Raw genomic sequence first — 26,823 nt, 5'->3', positions numbered from 1 at the left:
TCTACTTTTAGAGATACTAGGAACCACAAGTAGACCTACATTCTGGGAATGCAGTGTTCTAGTAGGTACATAAGGTACTATAAGCTCTTTAAGATATGATGGAGCCTGACCATTAAGAGCTTTAAAAGTGAGGATTTTAAATTCTCAAATAGATTTTACTGTTGAATATTAAGAACAGCAGTAAGCTGCAAAATACACAGCTGCTAGTTTATTAGGTACACATACAGATATTTAAAGTTCCAGATATGTAGATTTTTCTTCTTTAAAATAAAAATGTTGAATGTGTTCATAGTTTTGAAGGCCAGATTGAAGACCGTTGAAAATGAAGTGGGGGAGCTCAAGAAGGAGAACACAGGTAAACTACAATAATCAATAAAATGTAAAAACTGCTGACTGCTGATCAATTATTAATCTGATTATTAATTTTTCCTTCTATTGCAGATCTTCAATCCAGAGTAACAGTGAGTGAAGATAAGAGCACAGGTCAGCCTCCATAGTGATCATTTTAACAATTTGAAACCTGCTGACCATAAACATACTTCACAATAATATTAATGTTAAATGTGTTGACAGTGTTGGAGACCAGAATGAACACCAGTGAAAACGAGGTGGAGGAGCTCAAGATAGAGAACACAGGTAAGCTACAGTACAATAATAAATGAAATGCAAAACCTTTTCTTTCTTACTGTAGTCTAGCAAATAGAATACATTTATTTTATATTAATGTGTGTTTCATGATGAACTTTTGCTAGTTTTAATTCCCAAAGTGACTGAAGAGAAGTCAAAAGATATTTAGCAGAAATAAATTCAATATTAGATTTTATGAAACGGTTTTGCCTTTTATCAAGTGCAGTCATACAATACATCTTTTATACATTACAATAAGAGAAAATATATAATAAAATAAAAAATGTCATCGTTATAAGTGTCTTGAGGGGTTAGTCCGTGGATCTCTTGACCTTACCCATCAAGGGCAAAACATAACAACACTGAATATGTAGGCTAAATGAGGATTGTTCATCACCACAATATTGTATTATGCACAGTATTACATTTAGATATACATTACAACAGAAGAATAGGATTAAAAATGACCAGTCAAAATTTAACCAGGGAGGAAAAGAAGAAGAAGAAGGAAAAATAAAAGGAGGAAGAGGGGGGCAGGCCAACTAGTGTATCATATCAGGTTGAAATGTAGGGAAATGGGGGTCCATTTGTTAATGAAGGCATCTGATTTCATCTGTAATGCCACATTCATATATTAAATGTGGTAAACATCTTGAATTCTTTCCCTCCACTGTGTTATTGTGGGAGGGTGTGGCTTCAGTCAGGAGGCTGTAATTACTTTATTTACTATCAAGAGGACAATTCTTAACAGATATGTTTGGTTATTCTCTTCAAGATCATCTGGTAATATGAAGTATGAAGATTATAATGGGCATTCTATAAATAGGCATTATTTATTTTCTTTTTATACATTTTACCAATATTCTGATAGTTCTGGACAGTCCCAATATATATGCCTGTGGTCTTCCAGCAAGCCATATCCCCTCCAGCAATATTCTGTACGGTGGCCGAGAAGGGTCATAACACATGCAAATGCCAAAACACCTGCATATTCAGAAAACACTTTGCTGCAAGTGCCAAAACACCTGCAAATTCAGAAAACACCTACAAACTCATAAAACACCTGCAAATTCAGAAAACACCTGCAAACTCAGAAAACACCTGCAAATTCAGAAAACACCTGCAAACTCAGAAAACACCTGCAAATTCAGAAAACACCTGCAAATTCGTAGAGTTTTGCAGTATCTAATTTTAATCTTCCATCCAAACTCTTTCCAATTAGGGCTCCTAGTTGTCTTATGTCCCTGGCTACTTATCATTTTGTGAGATCTGCTTTTACTTGACCCATCAATTTCCCATAGTTGACTTTGAATAGTTTTGAAATATTGGGGTTGAACATAGCTCAGCGGGTAGAGCACCCATCCCATGTGTCGAGGCTATAGTCCTCGTTGCAGCTTTAATTCCCAAAGTGAGTGGAGAGAAGTCAAAAGATATTTATGTATTTAGCAGAGACAAATTCAATATGAGATTAATAATCTGGCTGCTGATCAATTACTAATCTGATTATTAATTTTTCCTTCTATTGCAGATCTTCAATTCAGAGTGACAGCGAGTGAAGATAAGAGCACAGGTCAGCCTCCATAGTGATCATGTTAACAATTTGAAACCTGCTGACCATAAACATACTTCACAATAATATTAATGTTAAATGTGTTGACAGTGTTGGAGGCCAGAATGAACACCAGTGAAAACGAGGTGGAGGAGCTGAAGAGACAGATTGCAGGTAAACTGCTTATATCATTATTAAAGAGTAACTTCATCCAGTAATCAGCCTGCTTGTACTGCCGTCTCACAGAAGCTCCATGCTCCGTTCAAAAAGTCCAAATGCAACAGGATCAGAGTAACATCAGTTTCTATGAACACTATTCACCAAAAGAGACACAATACAATTTGTTCATCAACTGTTTATAAGTGGAGCTATTTTTTTCCTCTATGTGAATCTTCTCACATTCACACAGACCAACCAAAGGTGGCGTTCTCACTTGGTCTCACTAATGATGGACAAGTTGGACCCTTCAATACTGACATCACACTCAAGTTCAGTAAAGTCTTCATCAACTTTGGTCAGGCCTACAGTCCAACTACAGGTACTCATCTCTTTCTGCTACACACACAAATTAACTATTATAATGTAATGAACTCATTATAATTAGTTTGTTAGATGTTTTTAATATGTATTAATTGTTACAGCTTTCACTGCATCTTTTGTAATTGCTTTTTTCTCCACTACCACTATGGCTCCAGCTGCACACTTGGTTGTTTGAGGAGGAGGAATTTCTCTTTGAATTGGCTCTTTTGAGATTTCACCAGTTTTACCTTTTACAGTGTATCATAACACTTTTAATGTAGTTTCTCTGTGTCCTCTCAGAGGGCTTGAGCCAGGTCATTGGTAGTTTGCCAACATTGAGTCATGTATGTGATTTTGTGTTATGTAGGCGTGTGACGATACACGAGACGAGACCAGATGAGATGTTAACTATATTTTTAAGAAAACTTGAGGAAATATATGAGTGTTCTTTTATTTGAAAATCACAAAATGGAAATAATGCAGGTGCATTTTGAAATGTTTTAACTGATCATCTTGTAATGAATCACTTCAGTTCTACTTTCTAAATATATAATTATCATATGCAGTATGCAAAATGCAAAATGCAAGCAGATGCAAACATATTGCTAATAAAAAACACACAAATAAAAGTAAATTGCACAAATCCTGTACCACATAAACACACATGTAGAACAACATATAAATTGTCTTATAATTTAAAAGTGTGATTCATTTTACTTTTTGCATCACTAGGCTCCCATAGCTAGATTCCCTGCTCCTCCTACCTCAGGCTTTCTTCTCTGACTCCTGACTGAGATCTTCTCAGCAGGTAGAAGCTAGTTCACCAACTAGAACGAGGACGGCCACTGTAACAAGGTTAATGATCCACACGTGGAATTATAAAAACTAGACATGACGTGCAAATGAGCGATAGAGAACTGATCGTCTTTTTTTTTTGGTGCACCCTTTAATTATAGCTTCACGAGACAACATTCACTTCGATGAGAAATATGGTCACACCCCTAGTGTTATGTAATTACATTTCATTTAGTCACTGATAAGGTTCTCAGGTCTTCAAAACCTTTGCACAGACATTTACAGATAGTTTACAAAACACAAGAGAATGAAATGTTCTGCAAAGACTTTGACAGGATTTTGGTCTGTTTTAAGGTGATCACTTATATCTCTGTTATATCACTTTCTATAAACATTATGGGATGCAAACTGACTCACTGAATGTGTAACTGAGAGCTCTCAACTTTTACAGACTATACAGTCGCTGGGTAATGTGATGTTAACAAAGCAAGAGCACTGAACAACAATTCCTTCAGATTAGACAAACCCACCTACAGCAGTCTGACCAAAGTATTGAGAAGCAACAGCTTACTGAACTTAGAGAAGAGGTAGTTCAACAGCAGGAAAAAGCCTCACTGATTTTCTCCTCTGATGCAGGTCTCTTCACAGCCCCAGTCAGAGGAGTCTACTACTTCTCACTCAATACAGTGGATTACCGGACTAATACACGGGGTGGTTTTTGTCTCTATCACAATGACAAGAGAGTGTTGTGGAATGATAATGACAATGATGAAACTGGCCAAACCAGACTTTCTAATTCACTGGTTATTCAGCTGGAAAAGGGGGATGTGGTCTACATGGTTTTACCTGCCCACAGTAGTATATACGATGATGACAGTAATCATACTACCTTTAATGGATTTCTGCTTTTTCCACTGTGAGACTAAAACATGAGAATGTATTTACCCCCTACATTTTTGGCATAGTCTACTGTACAAACAAGTCATACAGAAGTCATATGTAAATGAAAGGATGCACATTGTTGCTGTGTTGGCTTTGCTCTGCAACAAACTACATGTGAAATAAAAGAATGACTATGAAGTTAACGTGTTGACTCTGACTTTAATTTGGGGATATTCAAAGTCTGAGTCAGTTCATACAGTAGAAACCCAAACTGACAAAAAGAGCTGACCTCAAGAGACTAGAGGAGGACAGACAGACATAGTTTATATGAAAGGCTGCACAATTAATCACTTTCAATCATGACTCAGCTTTGATCATTCATATAGAATAATGATCTATTAGTGGTGTTGGTACATTTCATTTAATTAAGAATGTGCTCTGTGGCTGCAAAGAGTTAAAATGCTGATATAAGATGGATAATAAATTTAGTCATAATTATTCCGCCCTGATCAATAATTATAAAGGAAGCTTGTTCTTATTCTACAGTGATGAACTTCTGTTGTCTCTGACTGGATTGTCTGTTAGATTTGACACTAAAGTCAACTTATTGTGCAGCTACATTAGAAACATCAACCTGCCATCCATCTGTGTCCTGTTTGTGTTTTACTTTGTGTGACTGCGCCCCCTGCTGGAGCTCCTTCATACGTTGAACTGCCTCTAATCTGTCATCTAGACTCCTGTGCTGTTCCTCAAAGTGACATGCAGAATGAGGGAAGAACTGCTGATGGTCAACAAGTGCTCCTTGTTGTCTCCTGTGTTGTCTGTTTGTTTTAAGGGAGAATTATAAATTACTATTATGCACTACTTCAATATGAAATGATTAATCCATCAATCTAAACTGTTCTTGTGTATGTATAATAACAGAGAAACAGTCCAATTATGATTGCAATTAATCTTAAATTAAGACCCAAATTACTTTATGCAGGATACATAAGTCATCAGCTGACAGACGCTGACTGGTTCAGCATTTCTTATCAATCATACACCAATCACACCCATTTTCAAAGAGAGAGTCCAGACTCCACCTTCCTCAACATGATTCAAAGGTTTATATAAAATTAATGTTTTACCTTAGGCTCACTCTGTATAGGATATAATAAATTGTTTTATCTATGACGAGAGTGTGCCTGACTGAATTATGGTTATGGGAGAGTATTTAGGTATTTTGAGGTTAAGTCACTGAGATGCAAGCACAAGAAAACACAAACATGTCCATGTTTAGTTACACACACGTATTATGAATACTACAGCTACAACTACTAAACATTACAATTATAACATATTACAAACAAGACACAAGAGGGAAAGGGAGACTGGTACTCAAGGCTATGGTTATTGCATGACTAGACTGAATGGTGCATAGTTATCAATTCTGTACCTGAGGATCAGCGACTTAGATCAATAGTACAACAGTTTAGTTCTCTGAATTGCCAGTGGATGTCAGCAAAGTGCCAGGGTTTGAATAAAGTAGGTCCATTTTTCTCCAGTTTGACTTGACAATAATAGAAACTGGGATCATAACAAGCAGTAATGTGTAACTTAACAGTCATTCAATTATTAAATTGGTCATTAACAGCCCTGATTAAACCTAATCTCAATCTAACTGTTGACGAAGACATTGTGAGTTAATGTTCTATGAGTCAACTATCATTGTTTCAACACATTTTCATCATTCACTTTTCAAACGTGGTAGTTTTCAGTGTTTGATAGTTAAAACATACAGTAGGCTTTTGGAGGAGTATTCCTTTATCATCTGGAATGTAGAAACACCACCATCTGGTGGAAACATAATCAAATGGCAGCTTCATTTGAATACTTTCTCCACCCATAACAGGAGGAAATTAAACTGAGAGCTGATTTACATTTTTGAACAGATCACAGACGGCATTACACTACAGAGTGAAATCAGCGCAGAAGAACAAACATTTGGAGGATTTAACAAAGAAAGCTGAAGGAAATGTAACTTGGTGAGTCTGCAACTGAAAGAAAAATTTGATGTAAGATAAAATGGCTGAGAAAGCTGATCTTTTGGAGAGTTTCTTGACCTGTCATGAGTGTTCAGATACTTTCAGAGATCCTGTGTCTCTCACCTGCAACCACAGTTTCTGTTCAAGCTGTCTGCAAACATTCTGGGAACAAGCTAAAAACAAAAACTGTCCCATTTGTAAACGAAAATCTTCGAAGGAAAATACAGGAGTGAACTTTGCTCTGAAGGAACTAGCTGACTCATTTGCTGGGAGACAGGCAGTTGGATCACCTGAGACAGAAAAGGGAGAAAAAAACTTAATTGTGGTATGTAGCAAACATCAAGAAGAGCCTAAATTGTTCTGTAAAGATGAACAGAGAGCTGTGTGTCCTGTCTGTGAGTTTTCTCTCCACCATGGACACAAGGTGGTTCCTGTAGAACAAGCAGTCAGTGACCTGAAGGACCAGCTGAAATCTAACTTAGAGTCTCTACAGGACAAGAGGAACAAATACAAACGAGTGGATAAAACATACAATGAAATGATTGAACACTCCAAGAAGCAGCTGTTGTCCACAGAGAAGCAGATCAAAGAAAAGTTCAACAAGCTCCACCAGTTTCTGGAAGAGGAAGAGGAGTCCAGACTAGCGGCTCTGAGGAAGGAAGAGGAGCAGAAGGGGAAGTCTATGAGCAGAGAGATGAAGAGGATTCAGGAGCAGATCTCCTTTCTGTCAGACAGTATCTCTGCTGTTGAAGAAGACCTGCAGAAACACAACGTGTCATTCCTCAGCAGTTATAAACCCACTCAGACCAGAGCCAGAGCCCATTGCTCACTGTCAGATCCACAGCTGGTCTCAGGAATGCTGATAGATGTGACCAAACACCTGGGCAACCTGTCCTTCAGAGTCTGGGAGAAGATGAAGGAGAAGGTCCACTTCAGTCCTGTTATTCTGGACCCAAACTCTGCACACCCCCGTCTCTGTCTGTCTGATGATCTGACCAGTGTGAGACTTGGAGGCACAAAGCAGCAGCTCCCTGATAATCCAGAGAGATGCATGAAGTATACCATTGTTCTGGGCTCTGAGGGCTTCAGCTCAGGGAAACACAGCTGGGAGGTGGAGGTGGGAGACCATCCTGACTGGAATGTGGGTTTGGCTAAAGAGTCAGTTGACAGGAGGGGAGATATAGTTGCTTCACCAAAATATGGAATCTGGTGTTTTAAGCATCACATTGGAAAATACACTAATGGTTCTGGTAAGACTGTCACAGTGAAGAAGAGTCTCCAGAGGATCAGAGTCCAGTTGGACTATGACAAGGGGAAGGTGTCCTTCTACGGCCCTGAAGACAAGACTCCGATCTACACTCACAGAGACACTTTCACTGAGAAACTCTTCCCTTATTTCAGTATTGGACGAGCTGGTGATGCTAAAACCACTGATATCAAAATCTGTCGAACTGAGATTTCTCTGTGATGTTCAGGGAAGTTTGAGAGATGTGATTTATGATTATTTGAGGAAATCATTAGATATATAGATTGGCTTTGACAATATCAGATATTTTGTATGTTTTAATTTTCCAGGTCTTTGAAGTGATCCAGTTATGTAAAAAAAACAAAAAAAACAACAACAACTTCAAAATGTGTTGACAATAGTTCATTCAGAACTTGAAATGTCTATAATAATGAATTCTGACTATTCTGAAATATTTTCTTTTTAAAATAAGATGTTTTACTGTGTATAGTGGACCAAAATGAGGATGTTTACATATTAAGCTGTTATTTATTTACCATGTGTATAATGAATCACAGATAACTACAGTCTGTTAAACCTTTCCTACATAATCATTTATCCATGAAAACAAACTGAACCTGCCTGATTTATGATACTTAATTCTGCAGAAATTAATGTAAGACACATATTTTCTTTCTTTTTTTCAAGGTTCAGTCTAAAGGTTAGGGAATGCTTTAAAAAAAACAAATATTTTAATCTGTTGATATTTTTCTTCATTGACTAAACATTAAGCAAAAAATCAAATTCAAAAGAAATAAATATTACTTCCTAATGATGTATATAAAAAAGATTGACTGCACAGACCAGACAAGGAATTTTCACGTCACTTTACTTTTCTGTTTCAGCATTTATTTTTTAATTCTTGAACATTTATTAATTTGGAGTTGCTGTTTGTTCCTGAACCTGAACCTTCACTTCACATGTCAGATGTAAAACACATTAGCACATGTGAGACTATGTTGGATGAACGTCAGGATTTACACTGGTTAACTGTGTCTTTGACTTATGATTTATTCAAAAAGTTCTACATTTTCTATCTTATGAACAAAATCAAAATAGAGTTAAATGGTTGCCTGGGTTACTTCTGTCAATAAAAAAAAATCAAATCTGTGCTGCGGTTGTATGTTGTCTGTTAACACAGAAAGACATTCATGTTTCTATTTAAATCATCATTTTATTGATAACACCTTAACACATTTTCTTGAAGTTAGAGAAACACGTGTAGCACGTAAGAGAACAGAGCAATAATCTGAAGAATCAGAGAACTAGAGGATTAATATTATTATACAGAAGAAACCCAAACTGACAAAAATAGACAAAGGGAAACTAGAAAAAGAGCCAACTGCAGAGAAATGATTGAAGAAGGTTGGAAACAGAAGGACGGGGAAAAAAAGAATGACGGACACCCTACTAAGAGAAGCTGACTCGGTGTTGTCAGTGCGACTTAGTCAGTGGCTAGAGGAAGAAGACAGCAGAGGTTCAGAGTGAACTCAGAGGCTCCAGTTTATCTCAGTAAAGCTTCATCTGACTAAACAGCTGACAGGAAGGCAGCAGAGCTCACTGACCTCAAGAGACTAGAGGAGGACAGACACTGTAGTTATATATATGAAAAGCTGCACCATTAAACACTTTCAATCATGACTCAGCTTTGATCATTCATATAGAATAATGATCTATTAGTGGTGTTGGTACATTTCATTTAATCAAGAATGTGCTCTGTTGCTGCAAAAAGTTAAGATGCTGATATAAGATGAATAATCATTTTAGTCATAATTATTCAGCCCTGATTAGTAATCGTAAAGGAAGCATGTTCTTATTCTACAGTGATGAACTGCTGTTGTCTCTGACTGGATTGTCTGTAATATTTAATACTAAAGTTAATTTATTGTGCAGCTACATTAGAAACATCAACCTGCCATCCATCTGTGTCCTGTTTGTGTTTTACTTTGTGTGACTGCGCCCCCTGCTGGAGCTCCTTCATACTTTGAACTGCCTCTAATCTGTCAACTGGACTCCTGTGCTGTTCCTCAAAGTGACATGCAGGTTGAGTGAAGAGCCGCTGATGGTCAACAAGTGCTCCTTTGTTGTCTCCTGTGTTGTCTGTTTGTTTGTAATTTTAAGGGAGAATTATAAATTATTATTGTGTACTACTTCAATATGAAATGATTAATCCGTCAATCTAAACTGTTCTACTGTATGTATAATAACAGAGAAACAGTCCAATTATGATTGCAAATAATCTTATATTAAATAACAAATTACTTTATGCAGGATACATAAGTCATCAGCTGACAGCTGCTGACTGGTTCAGCATTTCTTATCAATCATACACCAATCACACCCATTCTCACAACTAGGTAGTTTGCTGGCAAAGCTTGCCTGCACGAGGCCAGACTCCACCTTCCTGGTTCAGAGTCTCAACATGACTCAAAAGTTTATGTAGAATTAATGTTTTACCTTAGGCTCACTCTGTATAGGATATAATTGAGAGAGTACTTATGTATTTTGAGGTTAAGTCACTGAGATGCAAGCACAAGAAAACTCCAACAAGTTAATTTTTAGTTACACACACGTATTATGAATACTACAGCTACAACTACTAAACACTACAATTACAACATATTACAAACAAGAACCAAGAGGGAAAAGGAGACTGGTACTCAAGGCTATGGTTATTGCATGACTAGAATGAATGGTGCATAGTTATCGATTGTGTAGCTGATATGAGAAACCTAATAAACAGATGAGATGACTGTTACCTGGGAAGCAGTTAGTCAAATCAATAATTAAACACCTTAAGTCTTTGAATTTCCGTGTTTGAGAGTCAAAACATACAGTAGGCTTTTGATGGAATATTGCTTTAACATCTGTAACACAGAAAAGGCAACACCTGGTGGAGACACAATCAAATAGCAGTGCAATATGATCCATTCCTCCACCCATAAAACAGGTGAATGAAAGTGAAAGCGGATTTAAATTACTGAACAGATCACAGACACCATTACATTGCAGAGTGAAATGTGTGCTGAAGAACAAACATTTGGAGGATTTAACAAAGAAAGTTGAATGGACTCTAACTTGGTGAGTCTGCAACTGAAAGACACTTTGGATATCAGATCAAATGGCTGAGAAAATTGCTCTTGTTGAAAGTTACCTGAATTGCCATGTGTGTTCAGAGACTTTCAGAGATCCTGTTTCTCTGACCTGTAGCCACAGCTTCTGTTCAAGCTGTCTACAAACAATCTGGGAACACGCTGAAGACAAAAACTGTCCCATTTGTAAAAAGAAATCCTCAAAGAACCATCCACTTGTGAACCTGACACTGAAAGAACTAGCTGACTCCTTTGCTGGGAAACAGAAAGCTGGATCATCTGAGACAGAAAAAGAAGAAAAGAAGGTGGAGGTGGTGTGTAGGAAACATCAAGAAGAGCCTAAAATGTTCTGTAAAGATGAACAGAGAGCTGTGTGTCCTGTCTGTGAGGTTTCTCTCCACCAAAGTCACACTGTGGTTCCTGTAGAACAAGTAGTCAGTGACCTGAAGGACCAGCTGAAATCTGACTTAAAGCCTCTACAGGAGAAGAGGAACAAATATAAAGAAGTGGAGAAAACATACAATGAAATGATTGAACACTCCAAGAAGCAGCTGTTGTCCACAGAGAAGAAGATCAGAGCAGAGTTCAACAAGCTCCACCAGTTCCTGAAAGAGGAAGAGGAGTCCAGACTGGCAGCTCTGAGGGAGGAAGAGGAGCAGAAGGGAAAGACTATGAGCAGAGAGATGAAGAGGATTCAGCAGCAGATCTCCTCTCTGTCAGACAGTATCTCTGCTGTTGAAGAAGACCTGCAGAAACACAACATGTCATTCCTCAGCAGTTATAAACCCACTCAGACCAGAGCCAGAGCCCAGAGCTCACTGTCAGATCCACAGTTGGTCTCAGGAGCGCTGATAGATGAGGCCAAACACCTGGGCAATCTGTCCTTCAGAGTCTGGGAGAAGATGAAGGAGAAGGTCCACTTCAGTCCTGTCATTCTGGACCCAAACACTGCAGACCCTCGTCTCTATCTGTCTGATGATCTGACCAGTGTGAGAAAAGGAGACGCAAATCAGCAGCTCCCTGATAATCCAGAGAGACATACTAAATATGCCACTGTTCTGGGCTCTGAGGGCTTCAGCGCAGGGAAACACAGCTGGGAGGTGGAGGTGGGAGACCATCCTGGCTGGTATGTGGGTTTGGCTAAAGAGTCAGCTGACAGGAAGAGAGAGTGTCCTGCCTCACCAGATTATGGAATCTGGTGTTTACTGCATCGTAGTGGAAAATACACTAATGGTTCTGGTAAGACTGTCACAGTGAAGAAGAGTCTCCAGAGGATCAGAGTCCAGCTGGACTATGACAGGGGGGAGGTGTCCTTCTACAACCCTGAAGACAACACTCCGATCTACACTCTCAGAGACACTTTCACTGAGAAACTCTTCCCTTACTTTAACCTTGTGTCAGCTGGTGATGCTAAAACCACTGATATCAAAATCTGTCAAACTCTGTGATGTTCAGGAAGGTTTGTGAGATGTGATTTATGAGGATTTTGTCTTTGACAATGCTGTTTTTCTTTATGTTTTAATTTTCCAAGTTATCAAAGTAATTCAGTTAAGTAAAACAGATGGGTCATAATAATACATTCAGACAAATGTTTTCTTTTTAAAATAGTAAAACATGTTTTACTCTGCATAATGGACCAAAGAGGCAATGTTAATGTAATCATTAATCTGTTATTCATTTACCATGTGTATCATGAATCACAAATAACTTCAGATTAGCAAATCTTTTCCAAACCCTGACACTTACATTGAACTGCGGATTTTAAATTTGTTGGTAGTTATCATCTTTACTTTTCTGTTTCAGCTTGTATTTCTTAATTCTTTAACATTTACAAATGTGGAGCTGCTGTTTGTTCCTGTGTGTTTATATTCACTTCACATGGAAGACTGTGATAGATGAATGCCAGGATTTACACTGGTTAACTGTGTCTTTGACTTAAGTTTCATTCAAAGTTGTATGTTTTCTAACTGGTTAACTTTCTGATTTTAATTTTCTGATCAAATCAAAAGTGAAATGATTTCATCTGTCAATAAAAAAAAATCAAAATCAAAGCTGTGCTTCAGTTTTATGTGTCTGTAAACACAGAGAGACATTCACATTTCTATTTAAATCATCATTTTATTGATAACACCTTAACACATTTTCTTGAAGTTAGAGAAACACGTGTAGCACGTAAGAGAACAGAGCAATAATCTGAGAACTAGAGGATTAATATTATTATACAGAAGAAACCCAAACTGACAAAAATAGACAAAGGGAAACTAGAAAGAGCCAACTGCAGAGAAATGATTGAAGAAGGTTGGAAACAGAAGGATGGGAAAAAAAGAGTGAAGGACACCCTACTAAGAGAAGCTGACTCAGTGTTGTCAGTGCGACTTAGTCAGTGGCTAGAGGAAGAAGACAGCAGAGGTTCAGAGTGAACTCAGAGGCTCCAGTTTATCTCAGTAAAGCTTCATCTGACTAAACAGCTGACAGGAAGGCAGCAGAGCTCACTGACCTCAAGAGACTAGAGGAGGACAGACACTGTAGTTTATATGAAAGGTTGCAGCATTAAACACTTTCAATCATGACTCAGCTTTGATCATTCATATAGAATAATGATCTATTAGTGGTGTTGGTACATTTCATTTAATCAAGAATGTGCTCTGTGGCTGAAAAGAGTTAAGATGCTGATATAAGATGAATAATCAATTTAGTCATAATTGTTCAGCCCTGATCAATAATTATCAATAATTATAAAAGGAAACTTATTTCTCATTCTACAGTGATGAACTGCTGTTGTCTCTGTTAGATTTGAGACTAAAGTCAACTTATTGTGCAGCTACATTAGAAGCATCAACCTGCTGTCCATCTGTGTCCTGTTTGTGCTTTACTTTGTGTGACTGCGCCCCCTGCTGGAGCTCCTTCATACTTTGAGACTCATCTCGACTCCTGTGCTGTTCCTCAAAGTGACATGCAGGCTGAGTCGCTCACTCTCTGTGCTGATGGTCAACAAGTGCTCTTCGTATTCTCTCAGCTATCTATAAAACGCACTGACAACACAGAGCCCCATAGAAAAGCATGCAAAATAATCATCATCATCCTCATAGTCATCCTTAGTGCCACAGTCATCAATATAATCATCCTGCTCATCATAGTCATATTCATTATATCATCTTGAGACAAAAATAGTTATATGCACTTAAAAAGCTGAGAAAATAGAAAGAGAGTATACCAGCATTCAGTAGAAAATGAGAAACCAAATAAAAAGGAAAACACCAAAAAGCAAGTGTCCTGTTGACTGTCATGCAAAAGAAATGCCAGCTACGCTGCTAGTTAGTTGCAGTTGTGTAACACTGTGTACTCCTTCATTTTAAATATGTGATTCTTATTATACTGGTTTTCAAGGCTAGTAAACACACTAAGGAAAAACAGAAAAACAACACATTTGTACTGTACATGCTGCTATTTCTTCTTTTTTTGGAGGGGAGTGGGGGTCATGTTGGTTAACATGCTCACTCATGAACGCCTTCCGGTAACCTTTGACCGTTTAGTATTAGAACAGGGTCAATTAAGCATGGACATCATGACTGGATGAAACATGAGTGCAATATAAAGACTCAGTGGTTCACCTTGAAAAAAAAAAACACTTCTCATGAAGAGCTTTATCAACATTTGGAGGGATAGTTCACACAAAATACAATCCTGTATTATAGGATGCAGTTTTGAAGTGAAAGAAGTTACCACTCTGGCAAAGTGGAGCTGAATGTAAGGGGAAGAAAAAAATGGACACCATAAAACTGCAAAAACGAGGCCAAAATCAGCGTAAATCTAAAGTTACAGAAGAAAAACGGCACAAAAACTCAAAGTAATTCACACCATGTTGGTCGTCACAGAACAAACACATGCAGGATGCAAATTAGGTGTACTATCCCTTTAAAAACAGTCATGTTTTTACATGGAGCAGTGTCCCTTTGAACAACAACAGACAGTACTTGCACAAGTGCATGAGCTGTACAATAGGAGAACGAAAAAACTGAAAGAAAAGAGAGAAAAAAAGCACAATAAAAATATTCACTAAAATAAATAAATAAATAATCAAAATAAATAAAAACCTGAGGACTATTCACCACACTGACTGCCTGGTCTCTTAATATCTTGGTCTGACCAATAGGAGCGAGACAAATGTGAAGGCAGCCAATGGTGGACGAGCAAAGTACAGAGGAGTCAATTGAAAGTCAACCCCCCTTTAAAATCAGTTTTCAGTGCTGCAAAGTCCATCCACCCAATCCTGCCCCCCTTGGCACAAGCACTTTTTATCATAAAAAGCTGATAACACTTGACTGTAACACAAATCAAAAAGCATTAGAATAAAAACGTGAAAAACATGATACATGAAAAAAAAACCAACAGATTAAATCATAAGAAAAAAGTCCTGGGTTGAAGGCAGAGGACTGATATCTCCTTCAAAACAAAGCCTTCTGCACACATCTCACACACTCAGGCCAACATATGTATTATACATGCTTGCAGACTCACACACACACACACATAAATATTGCACCCCGTGGCAAAGCACTGCCCTGAGATGAGGAACTAAACCACAGAACAGAGGTACCCTAAGCAAAACCTGCAGACATTTATGAACTCATGGTGCAGTGGAGAAAAATCCTCCCACTCATCGAGGCTTCAAGCACACACACCCTTGTATTCTCCATCACTGACGTGGGAGTAACTGTTAGTTATTTGGATGCATCTTCGTATAGACAAATGGGCAGTAGCACCAGCTTTCTGCGCTATGGCTTTGGAAGTAAGAAAGGTCACGCATTGACGGGTATCCTGTTTTTTTTTTGTTTTGTTTTTTTAACAGACCTCTTTTTTGTATTTTGAACTGAAAATAGGACCTACTGTTGTGTTCCAGACACCACCAATATTAAAAATGTCTCAACTTTTAGGAAAAGAGCACTGAGCTTCAAGCAGATGCTGAGCCGTTGCCTAGCAACAGCTGGAGCCACCAACAGTGCCTCACACACTTTTTTAGCACCACTAGCCAGAATAAAAACCCCAACACACAGGCTCCCAGTGGAAACAGAGGCCAAGGCCGAACTACTGCTCACAAATAAAAGCTCCATGTCTAGGTGTTATCTTAGATTCAGAGCTTCAAGTTCCACATTAACAAGCTGATGAAAACATGATTTTCCACCTTAGATACAAAGCTAACGTACAACCGTTTATAAACCAAAAAGATGCTGAAAAACTGATTCATGCCTTCATTTCAAGCTAACTTGATTACTGTAATGGACTTTTTACTGGCCTCCCGGAAACAAACACTGAGCTCATTCAAAACTCTGCAGCTCGGCTACGAAGAACCAAGAAGAGAGAGCACGAGTCAAGTTTTAGCTGCTCTGCACAGGCTTCCTGTAACATTTAGAACAAACTTTAAGGATCTCCTCCTCATAAACAAATCTACATTGCTAACTCCATTGTAAATGATTTGTCCTCAGGAACACTGTGATCATCTGCTGCAGGTTTATTGGAGGTTCAAGGTCACAGCTGAAAGAAAACCATGGATGCAGCCTTCGTTAAATACACCCCAAAACTATGAAATCAGGGAAGCCAGCAAGCTAATGTCTTTAAAAAGAAAGCTGAAAACTTATCTGTGCACTTAAGCATTTAACTAGTTATGACTTTCCCAATTCTATTTTTTAACTTTGTCTTTATTTTATTACTATTATTATTCAGTTGTTTTTTATCTTCCGTCTTATGGTACGCATTTTATGTTCTATTTCCACTTTATTCTATCTTATTATTAATATCAAGTGGGTTTTATTTTATGTTACATTAAGTTTTTTAAACTTGTTTTTACTTAAATTTTGTTTTAAAGGAGCAGAAGGGGAAGACTATGAGCAGATAGATGAAGAGGATTCAGGAGCAGATCTCCTCTCTGTCAGACAGTATCTCTGCTGTGGAACAAGACCTGCAGAAACACAACGTGTCATTCCTCAGCAGTTATAAAGCCACTCAGACCAGAGTCAGAGCCCAGAGCTCACTTTTATTATTATTACTATTATTCGGGATGCTGATTCTGCACTATTCATTTCTCTCAGTCTGTAATTAAAGAAGGCTTTTTTATCCATGGTATTAAAGAAAAGGCTGCAAGATGTCCCACATGTCTAACCCAAAGACTTAAACCATAATATGTGTGGCAAAGGAACATGCCACTAACAGTGTGGCTCACTGATGTGTTGTTAATAGTTTTTGGAAATTATCCTTTAAACAATTGAAGGACTGTGAGAGAAACATCTAATGTAATCCAGTGTTTCCACTAGAGTTATAGAGCTGTTGCTGCTGACATCCACCTCAACATTGTACTATCTTTAATTAATTGTAATTAATTTAATTTAATGAGTGGAGTAGCTCAGAAGTTTTACATCAGCTTGCACTACTACTCAACCAAGTGGCACAGTTGGATAAACTTATACGTGTTTAAGATGATTAATTGCCACCCAATACCACTTTAAAATTGTTAAATAATAATATAATACACCATAGTTCAACACAATTACTCTCCAATAACGTTTGCCCTCTATTAAGCTGGAATCATTACCTCCAGAGGACAGGAGTGATGGACAATCTCAACACACAGCTATTCAGGAAGGTTAGGTTTTTTTAAATCACATATTTTCATTTGCAATTAAGAATAATGGTTCATATCATTACCCATTGTCATATGTTACATGACAATGGGTAATGTCAACGGTGTCACTTGTATTGAACTTGCAACCTGCAAAGAGCTCTGTGTCTCATTGCGGCCTTACAGAGCTTTCAGGTTATTGTTTAGCTTTACTGTTTTGGTTCACTCTCTTGGTGTTTTCAGAGACAGCAGACAAATATTTTCCAAGAAAAAGTTATGAAACGCCTCCTGCTAAGCACACAGTTAGCAAGCAGCTAGCGATGAGAACATTTTATGTAAAGCCACCTGCTAATAGTTGGCTACTAGCTGGTAAACATAATGGAGCACTTTGCAGCAATCGAGCCGGTTATTTCAGGGTTCCCACGTGTCCTGGAAAACCTGGAAAATGACCAATTTTCCAGTCATGGAAAACATATTGAAAATGAGAGAAAAGGTCAAATTGAACAATTTTCTTATTGCTGATGTTGTTAGCATAAATGAATGGGAGTCATGGCAAAATTAGCATCACAGCTATCCATCAGTCAAATTGTCTTTATTATAGCACCTTTCAAACTAATCAAAAATAAATTCAAAGTGCTTTACAGCTTGATTGAAAAAACAAACAAACAACAACATAAGAAATAAAGTTAAAATGTACTTGGTAACTACTGCACACTGAGCAATAAAATATCAGTAGATCAAATGATGCATAACAAGTAGTTTAAAAGCCAATCCTGGTCCAATATTCAACTTACACTAATGTGATGTGGAAACTTTAACAAGCCTGCAGTGCACATACACTGAGAATAGACTTTAAAATTTAGTATTATACATCTTCTATCCAGCAGTTAAACCTCTGAAATTAAATATATTCCCACTTTAAAACTTCAGAAGATAGAGGGTTTTGTCTCCATTATAAAATCAATTCTGAAGCAAACAGGTAGCCAGCCAAAGTGTGTCAAAAACACCTGTTTAATTCTCATACAGCAGTTCAGTGACCTGTTTTACGTGGATATAAAGACGGAACTGAAGGAGTGGTGTCAGACTGCATCTTGCTGTCTAAAGAGGTGATATTTCACAATGAGGCGTGCTGCAGCTTTTCTGGTGTTGCTGCTCTGTCTGTACTGGACGAGGGCTCAGGGTGAGAGTGGAGGGGTGACAGGGAATGATATCACTCAGACGGAGGTTCAGTCTGAGATCCTGGGTGTCATAGCAACCAGTGATCAGACCAACATCACCCCTGACATCTGGGCTGAGCTGAAGGAGCTGAGAGACATGGCCATCAAACACAGTGTGGAGCTGAGCAACAGCAAGAGCAAGATGGAGAAGCTGGAGCAGGAGAATACAGGTTCATTCACATAGTGATCAACAAATTCATGTAATGTTCACATAAACATTACTTTTAGGAGTAATTTACTTCTTTTATTCCAGCCATACAGGCCAGACTGACAGCCAGTGAAAGCAAGAATGCAGGTAGATATTTATTTTTTATAAAACATTATTGTGACGGGGCGGCATTAAGCGCTCAGTCATCTCACGACCAGCGTGCATCTCTCTCTCTCTCTCTCTCTCTCTCTCTCTCTCTCTCTCTCTCTCTCTCTCTCTCTCTCTCTCTCTCTCTTCTCTGTGCGTCGGGAGCGCACGGAGCGCAGCCCTCCCACGACGCGCTGGTTAAACTGTTTACTGTTTTACATGGTCCTGGACTTCCATAAACTTTTTCCCCTGTTGCTGGCGTACGAGGGTGCACACTCGGCGCCGACGCGACACACATACACACACAAAACACACTTACCACCTGCTGCTGCTGCCTCTGATTACTGCAGAACCGGGCCAAACAGTCTATGGGCCAAACGGAGGCACTTCCAGGTCACCTCATTAATAGTAGTGATTGGCGCGCTTCAGAAGATCATGTGATCACGGACTGAACCATTAATGGTGAATGGACAGATATTTATGCCCTGTTATTTGTTTTGTATGGTTTTGGCATCATCTGTATGGAGAGAAATTAGTGCCACTTTTATATATAGGATTTTGTCATGGATCTGTGCTCTGTGTATTAATGTGGTGGACTGTACATGGAGATGGGATAATTTGTTAATTGGTATGCCCAGGGGCGGGGCTAGGGGGGTATATAGGAGTGAGCTGTTTGCGAGGTGCTAGTTGTTGTTGGCTGTTGAAGTGTTGAGCCATGTTGAAGGAGACTAACTGGGCTGCCAGTTTTGGAGATCTCTGTGTAAATATTTTTTTGTTACTTTATTTTTGTGTTTTCCTTTTTTTTTTGTTTTTGCCACTGTAAATATTTTTCCACCCCTCATCACTGCCAGTTGTGGGACTTGGTGTGAATAAAAAAAAAACCCCACTGCACTGAAGTCTCATCGTCTGAGCCATCTTTACCACCTTTGCTGACAACGAACCCGTGAAAATGATATAATTAATTTCTGTTTCTAATTATTTTCCTGTCAAACAAAAAAAATAAATGTAACAATTTCTTAGATATGTTTAATGAGATTAAAATCTAAGACTCAAAATGAAGCTTTTAGTAATAAACTTTAAATGTGTTGACAGTGTTGGAGGCCAGAATGAACGCCAGTGAAAAAGATGTGGAGGAACTCATCAGAGAGAACACAGGTAATCTACATAATATAAATGAAATGCTATAAATAAAGATAGAGAATGAAGGTAAGCTGCTTATATCATTATTAAGAACAGCAGTAAGCTGCAAAATACACAGCTGCTAGTTCATTAGGTACACATACAGATATTTAAGGTTCCAGTTATGTAGATTATCTCCTTTAAATTAAAAATGTTAAATGTGTACATAGTTTTGAAAATCAGTGAAGATGTGATGGATCATACTGTGATCAACAAATTCATGTAATGTTCACATAAACATTACTTTTAGGAGTAATTTACTGCTTTTATTCCAGCCATACAGGCCAGACTGACAGCCAGTGAAAGCAAGAATGCAGGTAGATATTTATATTTTATAAAATTAATTTACTGTCAAATTCAAGAATTAAAATGTAACCACTTCTTTGAGATGTTTACTGAGATTAATAACTAAGATTCAAAATAAATATTTTAGTGAATAACTTTAAATATATTCACAGTTTTGGAAAATGTGGTCAAAGATCTCCAGAGAGAGAACACAGGTAAGCTACAACAATCAATAAAATGTAAAAAATGTAAAAATGTTTCTTTTATACTGTGTGGTAACAATGAGAAAACATTTATTTGATATTAAGGTGTTGTTCATGATGAACTTTTGTCAGTTTAAATTCCCAAAGTGACTGAAGAGAAGTCAAAAGATTTTTTATCTATTTAGCAGAGACAAGTTCAACATTCAATTTTTAGTCTGCTGTTGATCAATTATTAATCTGATTATTAATTTTGTCTTCTATTGCAGATCTTCAATCCAGAGTAACAGTGAGTGAAGATAAGAGCACAGGTCAGCCTCCATAGTGATCATGTTAACAATTTGAACCCTGCTGACCATAAACATACTTCACAATAATATTAATGTTAAATGTGTTGACAGTGTTGGAGACCAGAATGAACACCAATGAAAACGAGGTGGAGGAGCTGAAGAGACAGAATGCAGGTAAACTACAACAATAAATTAAAATGCAAAAACTTTTCTTTTTATCGTATTCTAGCAAAGAGAATACATTTATTTTATATTAATGTGTGGTTCATGATGAACTTTTGCTAGTTTTAATTCCCAAAGTGAAGAGAAGTCAAAAGATATTTAGCAGAGACAAGTTTAATATTAGATTTTTGTCTAAGTTTTGCCTTTTATCAAGTGCAGTCATACAATACATATTTTATACATTACAATAAGAGAAAAAATATAATAAAATAAAAAATGTCATCGGTATAAATGTCTTGAGGGGTTACTAGTCCATGGATCTCTTGACCTTATCCATCAAGGGCAAAACATAACAACACTGAATATGTAGGCTAAATGAGGATTGTTCATCACCACAATATTGCATTATGCACAGTATTACATTTAGATATACATTACAACAGAAGAATAGGATTAAAACTGACCAGTCAAAATTTAACGGAGGAGGAGGAGGAGGAGGAGGAGGAGGAGGAAGAGGAGGAAGAGGAGGAAGAGGAGGAAGAAGAAGAAGAAGAAGAAGAAGAAGAAGAAAAGGGGGGCAGGCCACCTAGTGTATCATATCAGGTTGAAATGTAGGGCATACCAGAGTAACAGCGAATGAAGATAAGAGCACAGGTCAGCCTCCATAGTGATCATGTTAACAATTTGAAACCTGCTGACCATAAACATACTTCACTATAATATTAATGTTAAATGTGTTGACAGTGTTGGAGACCAGGATGAAAACCATTGAAAACGAGGTGGAGGAGCTGAAGAGACAGAATGCAGGTAAACTGCTTATATCATTATTAAAGAGTAACTTCATCCAGTAATCAGCCTGCTTGTACTGCCGTCTCACAGAAGCTCCATGCTCCGTTCAAAAAGTCCAAATGCAACAGGATCAGAGTAACATCAGTTTCTATGAATACTATTCACCAAAAGAGACACAATACAATTTGTTCATCAACTGTTTATAAGTGGAGCTATTTTTTTCCTCTATGTGAATCTTCTCACATTCACATAGATCAACCAAAGGTGGCGTTCTCAGTTGGTCTCACTGATGATGGACAAGTTGGACCCTTCAGTACTGACATCACACTTAAGTTCAGTAGAGTCTTCACCAACTTTGGTCAGGCCTACAGTCCAATTACAGGTACTCATCTCTTTCTGCTACACACAAATTAACTATTATAATGTAATGAACTTATTATAATTTGTTTGTTAGATGTTTTTAATATGTATTAATTGTAACAGCTTTCACTGCATCTTTTGTAATTGCTTTTTTCTCCACTATGGCTCCAGCTGCACACTTGGTTGTTTGAGGAGGAGAAATTTCTCTTTGAATTGGCTTTTTTGAGATTTCACCAGTTTTACCTTTTACAGTGCATCATAACACTTTTAATGTAGTTTCTGTGTCCTCTCAGAGGGCTTGAGCCAGGTCGTTGGTACTTTCTAATATTGAGTCATGTGTGATTTTGTGTTATGTAGGCGTGTGACGATACACGAGACAAGACAAGACGAGATTTTAACTATATTTTTAAGAAAACTTGATGAAATATATGATCTTGTATATGATCTTTTATTTGAAATTCACAAAATGGAAATAATGCAGGATCATTTTGAAATGTTTTAACTAATCATCTTGTAATGAATCACTTCAGTTCTACTTTCTAAATATATAATTATCATATGCAGTATGCAAAATGCAAAATGCAAGCACTGTAAAAGCTTTCCCCATATAGATAAACATTTTATAGATAGATCATTTTGTTTTTTATGGAAATAACATTAAATAAAATACAAAACTTAGATACAATAAATTAAATAAAGAATCCAATTATCACAAATTATATCATATTGCTAATAAAAACACAAAAATAAAAGTAAATTGCACAAATCCTGTACCACATAAACACACATGTAGAACAACATATAAATTGTCTTATAATTTGAAAGTGTGATTCCTTTTACTTTTTGCATCATTAGGCTCCCATAGCTAGATTCACTGCTCCTCCTACCTCAGGATTTCCTCTCTGACTCCTGTCTGAGATCTTCTCAGCAGGTAGAAGCTAGTTCACCAACTAGAACGAGGACGGCCACTGTAACAAGGTTAATGATCCACACCAATCGTCTTTTCTTTTTGGTGTGCCCTTTAATTATAGCTTCACGAGACAACATTCACTTCGACGAGGAATATCGTCACACCCCTAGTGTTATGTAATTACATTTCATTTAGTTACTGATAAGGTTCTCAGGTCTTCAAAACCTTTTCGCAGACATTTACAGATAGTTTACAAAACACAAGAGAATTAAATGTTCTGCAAAGACTTTGACAGGCTTTTGGTCTATTTTAAGGTGATCACTTATATCTCTCTGTTATATCACTTTCTATAAACATTATGGGATCCAAACTGACTCACTGAATGTGTAACTGAGAGCTCTCAACTTTTACAGACTATACAGTCGCTGGGTAATGTGATGTTAACAAAGCAAGAGCACTGAACAACAATTCCTTCAGATTAGACAAACCCACCTACAGCAGTCTGACCAAAGTATTGAGAAGCAACAGCTTACTGAACTTAGAGAAGAGGTAGTTCAACAGCAGGAAAAAGCCTCACTGATTTTCTCCTCTGATGCAGGTCTCTTCACAGCCCCAGTCAGAGGAGTCTACTACTTCTCACTCACTACAATGGATCTCCGGAAGAACGTATGGAGTGATATTAATCTCTATCACAATGACAAGAGAGTGTTGCTCAATGGTAATTTCAATGATGAAACTGGCCAAACCAGACTTTCTAATTCACTGGTTCTTCAGCTGGAAAAGGGGGATGTGGTCTACATGGTTTTACCTGCCGGCTTTAGTGTATACGATAATACCGATAATAACACTACCTTTAAGGGATTTCTGCTTTTTCCACTGTGAGACTAAAACATGAGAATGTATTTACCCCCAGATTTTTGGCATAGTCTACAAACAAGTCATAGAGTATTCATATGTAAATGAAAGGACGCACATTGTTGCTGTGTTGGCTTTGCTCTGTAACAAACTACATGTGAAATAAAAGAATGACTATGAAGTTAAAGTGTTGACTCAAGCTTTTCACAAATTGGGCCTCTAGTCAAATAAATAATTCAATATTCATTTATTGTTACTAGGGCCCTACCAATACTAGATTTCGGGGCTGATATCGATACAAATATAAAGGAGCAAAGAAATTCTGATATCAAGATATTGGCTGATAATGTTATGCTCAGAATATTATTATTTTCCTTTTTTTTGCAATGATCCCTCAAATGTGATTATCAAACACTTTTGACAAAGATATGTAATGTAGGCAGGACATTTCACTGTTTAACAATAAACTTTATTAAATTCCCAGATGTCATTTTATACAGTAATTATAAATAGCTATGAATAAAAAAAGAAAAGAAAATGAACAGAATAAAACTAAACATTTACATATTAAACTTAATTAAGAACCTCTAAAACTTTAAACAATAAAAAAAGAAAATCGGCACATATCAGACAACATATTCACTGATTCCAATATATGTGTGATACCAGCCAATGATATTGGCTGACCAATATATCAGTCGGACTCTAATTGTTACATCCCATTATTCAACTTTAAGGGGGTAACATTGTTGGGTTTCAGCTCCTCTACACTGCAGCATCAATAGCAATACAATAACAATAGAAAAAGCAGTAAAATAGTACTAAAGAAGAAAATAAAAATATAAATAATGTATAGTTTGTGTAAACTGCTGTATCTTAACCTCTGTATTAAAACATGTCTTTATAATGTCAGTTTTAGGGTTTTTTTTATCTCCAATGTAGTCCCATGGGGATCCCATCTGATAAGATTTGGTTAGTCCATAACAGTGCAGCAGAGTCTTAACGTATGTTTAGTGCATGTTTTTTTTGTTGTGTTGGATTTGCAATAAATTCAGACACATAAAAATACACATCAGATGGACAACAACTTGAGTCTGGGAAACAAACACATACATACTTATGGGAAATAAAAGACTGACATTGCTCTTATCATCTCTTTACCATACAAACGTTCACTACCAATGATTTTGAAAGAACATAATTCTAACTTGTTTGCTTTAAGTTGAGTGTTCAAGGATCTTTGGTGTTATTTTTGGATTCCTTATCAAAGACAGCTGTTTAATTCTCATACAGCAGTTCAGTGACCTGTTTTACGTGGATATAAAGACAGAACTGAAGGAGTGGTGTCAGACTGCATCTTGCTGTCTAAAGAGGTGATATTTCACAATGAGGCGTGCTGCAGCTTTTCTGGTGTTGCTGCTCTGTCTGTACTGGACGAGGGCTCAGGGTGAGAGTGGAGGGGTGACAGGGAATGATATCACTCAGACGGAGGTTCAGTCTGAGATCCTGGGTGTCAAAGCAACCAGTGATCAGACCAACGTCACCCCTGATATCTGGGCTGAGCTGAAGGAGCTGAGAGACATGGCCATCAAACACAGTGTGGAGCTGAGCAACAGCAAGAGCAAGATGGAGAAGCTGGAGCAGGAGAATACAGGTTCATTCACATAGTGATCAACAAATTCATGCAATGTTCACATAAACATTACTTTTAGGAGTAACTTACTGCTTTTATTCCAGCCATACAGGCCAGACTGACAGCCAGTGAAAGCAAGAATGCAGGTATATATTTATATTTTATAAAACATGTAATTCATTGATGTTTCTGATTATTTTTCTGTCAAACTAAAAAATTAAATGTAACAATTTCTTAAATATGTTTAATGAGATTAAAATCTAAGATTCAAAATAAAGCTTTTAGTGATAAACTTTAAATGTGTTGACAGTGTTGGAGGCCAGAATGAACACCAGTGAAAAAGATGTGGAGGAACTCAACAGAGAGAACACAGGTAATCTACATAATATAAATGAAATGCTATAAATAAAGATAGAGAATGAAGGTAATTTGCTTATATCATTATTAAGAACATCAGTAAGCTGCAAAATACACATCTGCTAATTTATTAGGTACACAATCTACATAACTGGAACTTGAAATATCTGTATATCTCCTTTAAAATAAAAATGTTGAATGTGTTCATAGTTTTGAAAACCAATGAAGATGTGATGGATCATACAGTGATCAACAAATTCATGTAATGTTCACATAAACATTACTTTTAGGAGTAATTTACTGCTTTTATTCCAGCCATACAGGCCAGACTGACAGCCAGTGAAAACAAGAATGCAGGTAAATATTTATATTTTATAAAATATATAATTAATTTATGTTTGTGATTTTTTTCTGTCAAATTAAAGAATTAAAATGTAACCACTTCTTTAAGATGTTTACTGAGATTAATATCCAAGATTCAAAATAAATGTTAAGTAAATAACTTTAAATGTATTCACAGTGTTGGAAAATGTGGTCAAAGATCTCCAGAGAGAGAACACAGGTAAGCTACAACAATCAATAAAATGTAAAAACTGTAAAAATGTTTCTTTTATACTGTGTGGTAACAATGAGAAAACATTTATTTGATATTAAGGTGTTGTTCATGATGAAATTTTGCCAGTTTAAATTCCCAAAGTGACTGAAGAGAAGTCAACATATTTTTTATCTATTTAGCAGAGACAAGTTCAATATTCAATTTTTAATCTGCTGTTGATCAATTATTAATCTGATTATTAATTTTTCCTTCTATTTCAGATCTTCAATCCAGAGTAACAGCATTTGAAGATAAGAGCACAGGTCAGCCTCCATAGTGATCATGTTAACAATTTTAAACCTTTTGA

The 26,823-nt window shown here is 37.1% G+C and overlaps 2 protein-coding genes across 2 annotated transcripts in view; both read left to right on the top strand.

Moving 5' to 3' along the window:
- Positions 1-26,823, top strand: part of LOC128364860 (heavy metal-binding protein HIP-like) — a 129,599-nt gene that overhangs the window by 49,964 nt on the left and 52,812 nt on the right. The window contains exon 4 of the mRNA XM_053325483.1: positions 574-636. Within this exon, the coding sequence (XP_053181458.1) occupies positions 574-636 (63 nt within the window). The remainder of the gene's footprint in view (positions 1-573; positions 637-26,823) is intronic.
- On the top strand, positions 6,440-7,867 carry LOC128364119 (zinc-binding protein A33-like). The gene has a single exon (XM_053324645.1). The coding sequence runs from the start codon at positions 6,440-6,442 to the stop codon at positions 7,865-7,867; it is 1,428 nt and encodes a 475-aa protein (XP_053180620.1).

The sequence above is a fragment of the Scomber japonicus genome, chromosome 9 (assembly GCF_027409825.1).
Source record: "Scomber japonicus isolate fScoJap1 chromosome 9, fScoJap1.pri, whole genome shotgun sequence".
In the NCBI taxonomy this organism is placed as follows: Eukaryota; Metazoa; Chordata; class Actinopteri; order Scombriformes; family Scombridae; genus Scomber; species Scomber japonicus.
The sequence above is the reverse complement of the archived record's forward strand: the minus strand, read 5'-3'. Positions and strand labels throughout refer to the sequence as shown.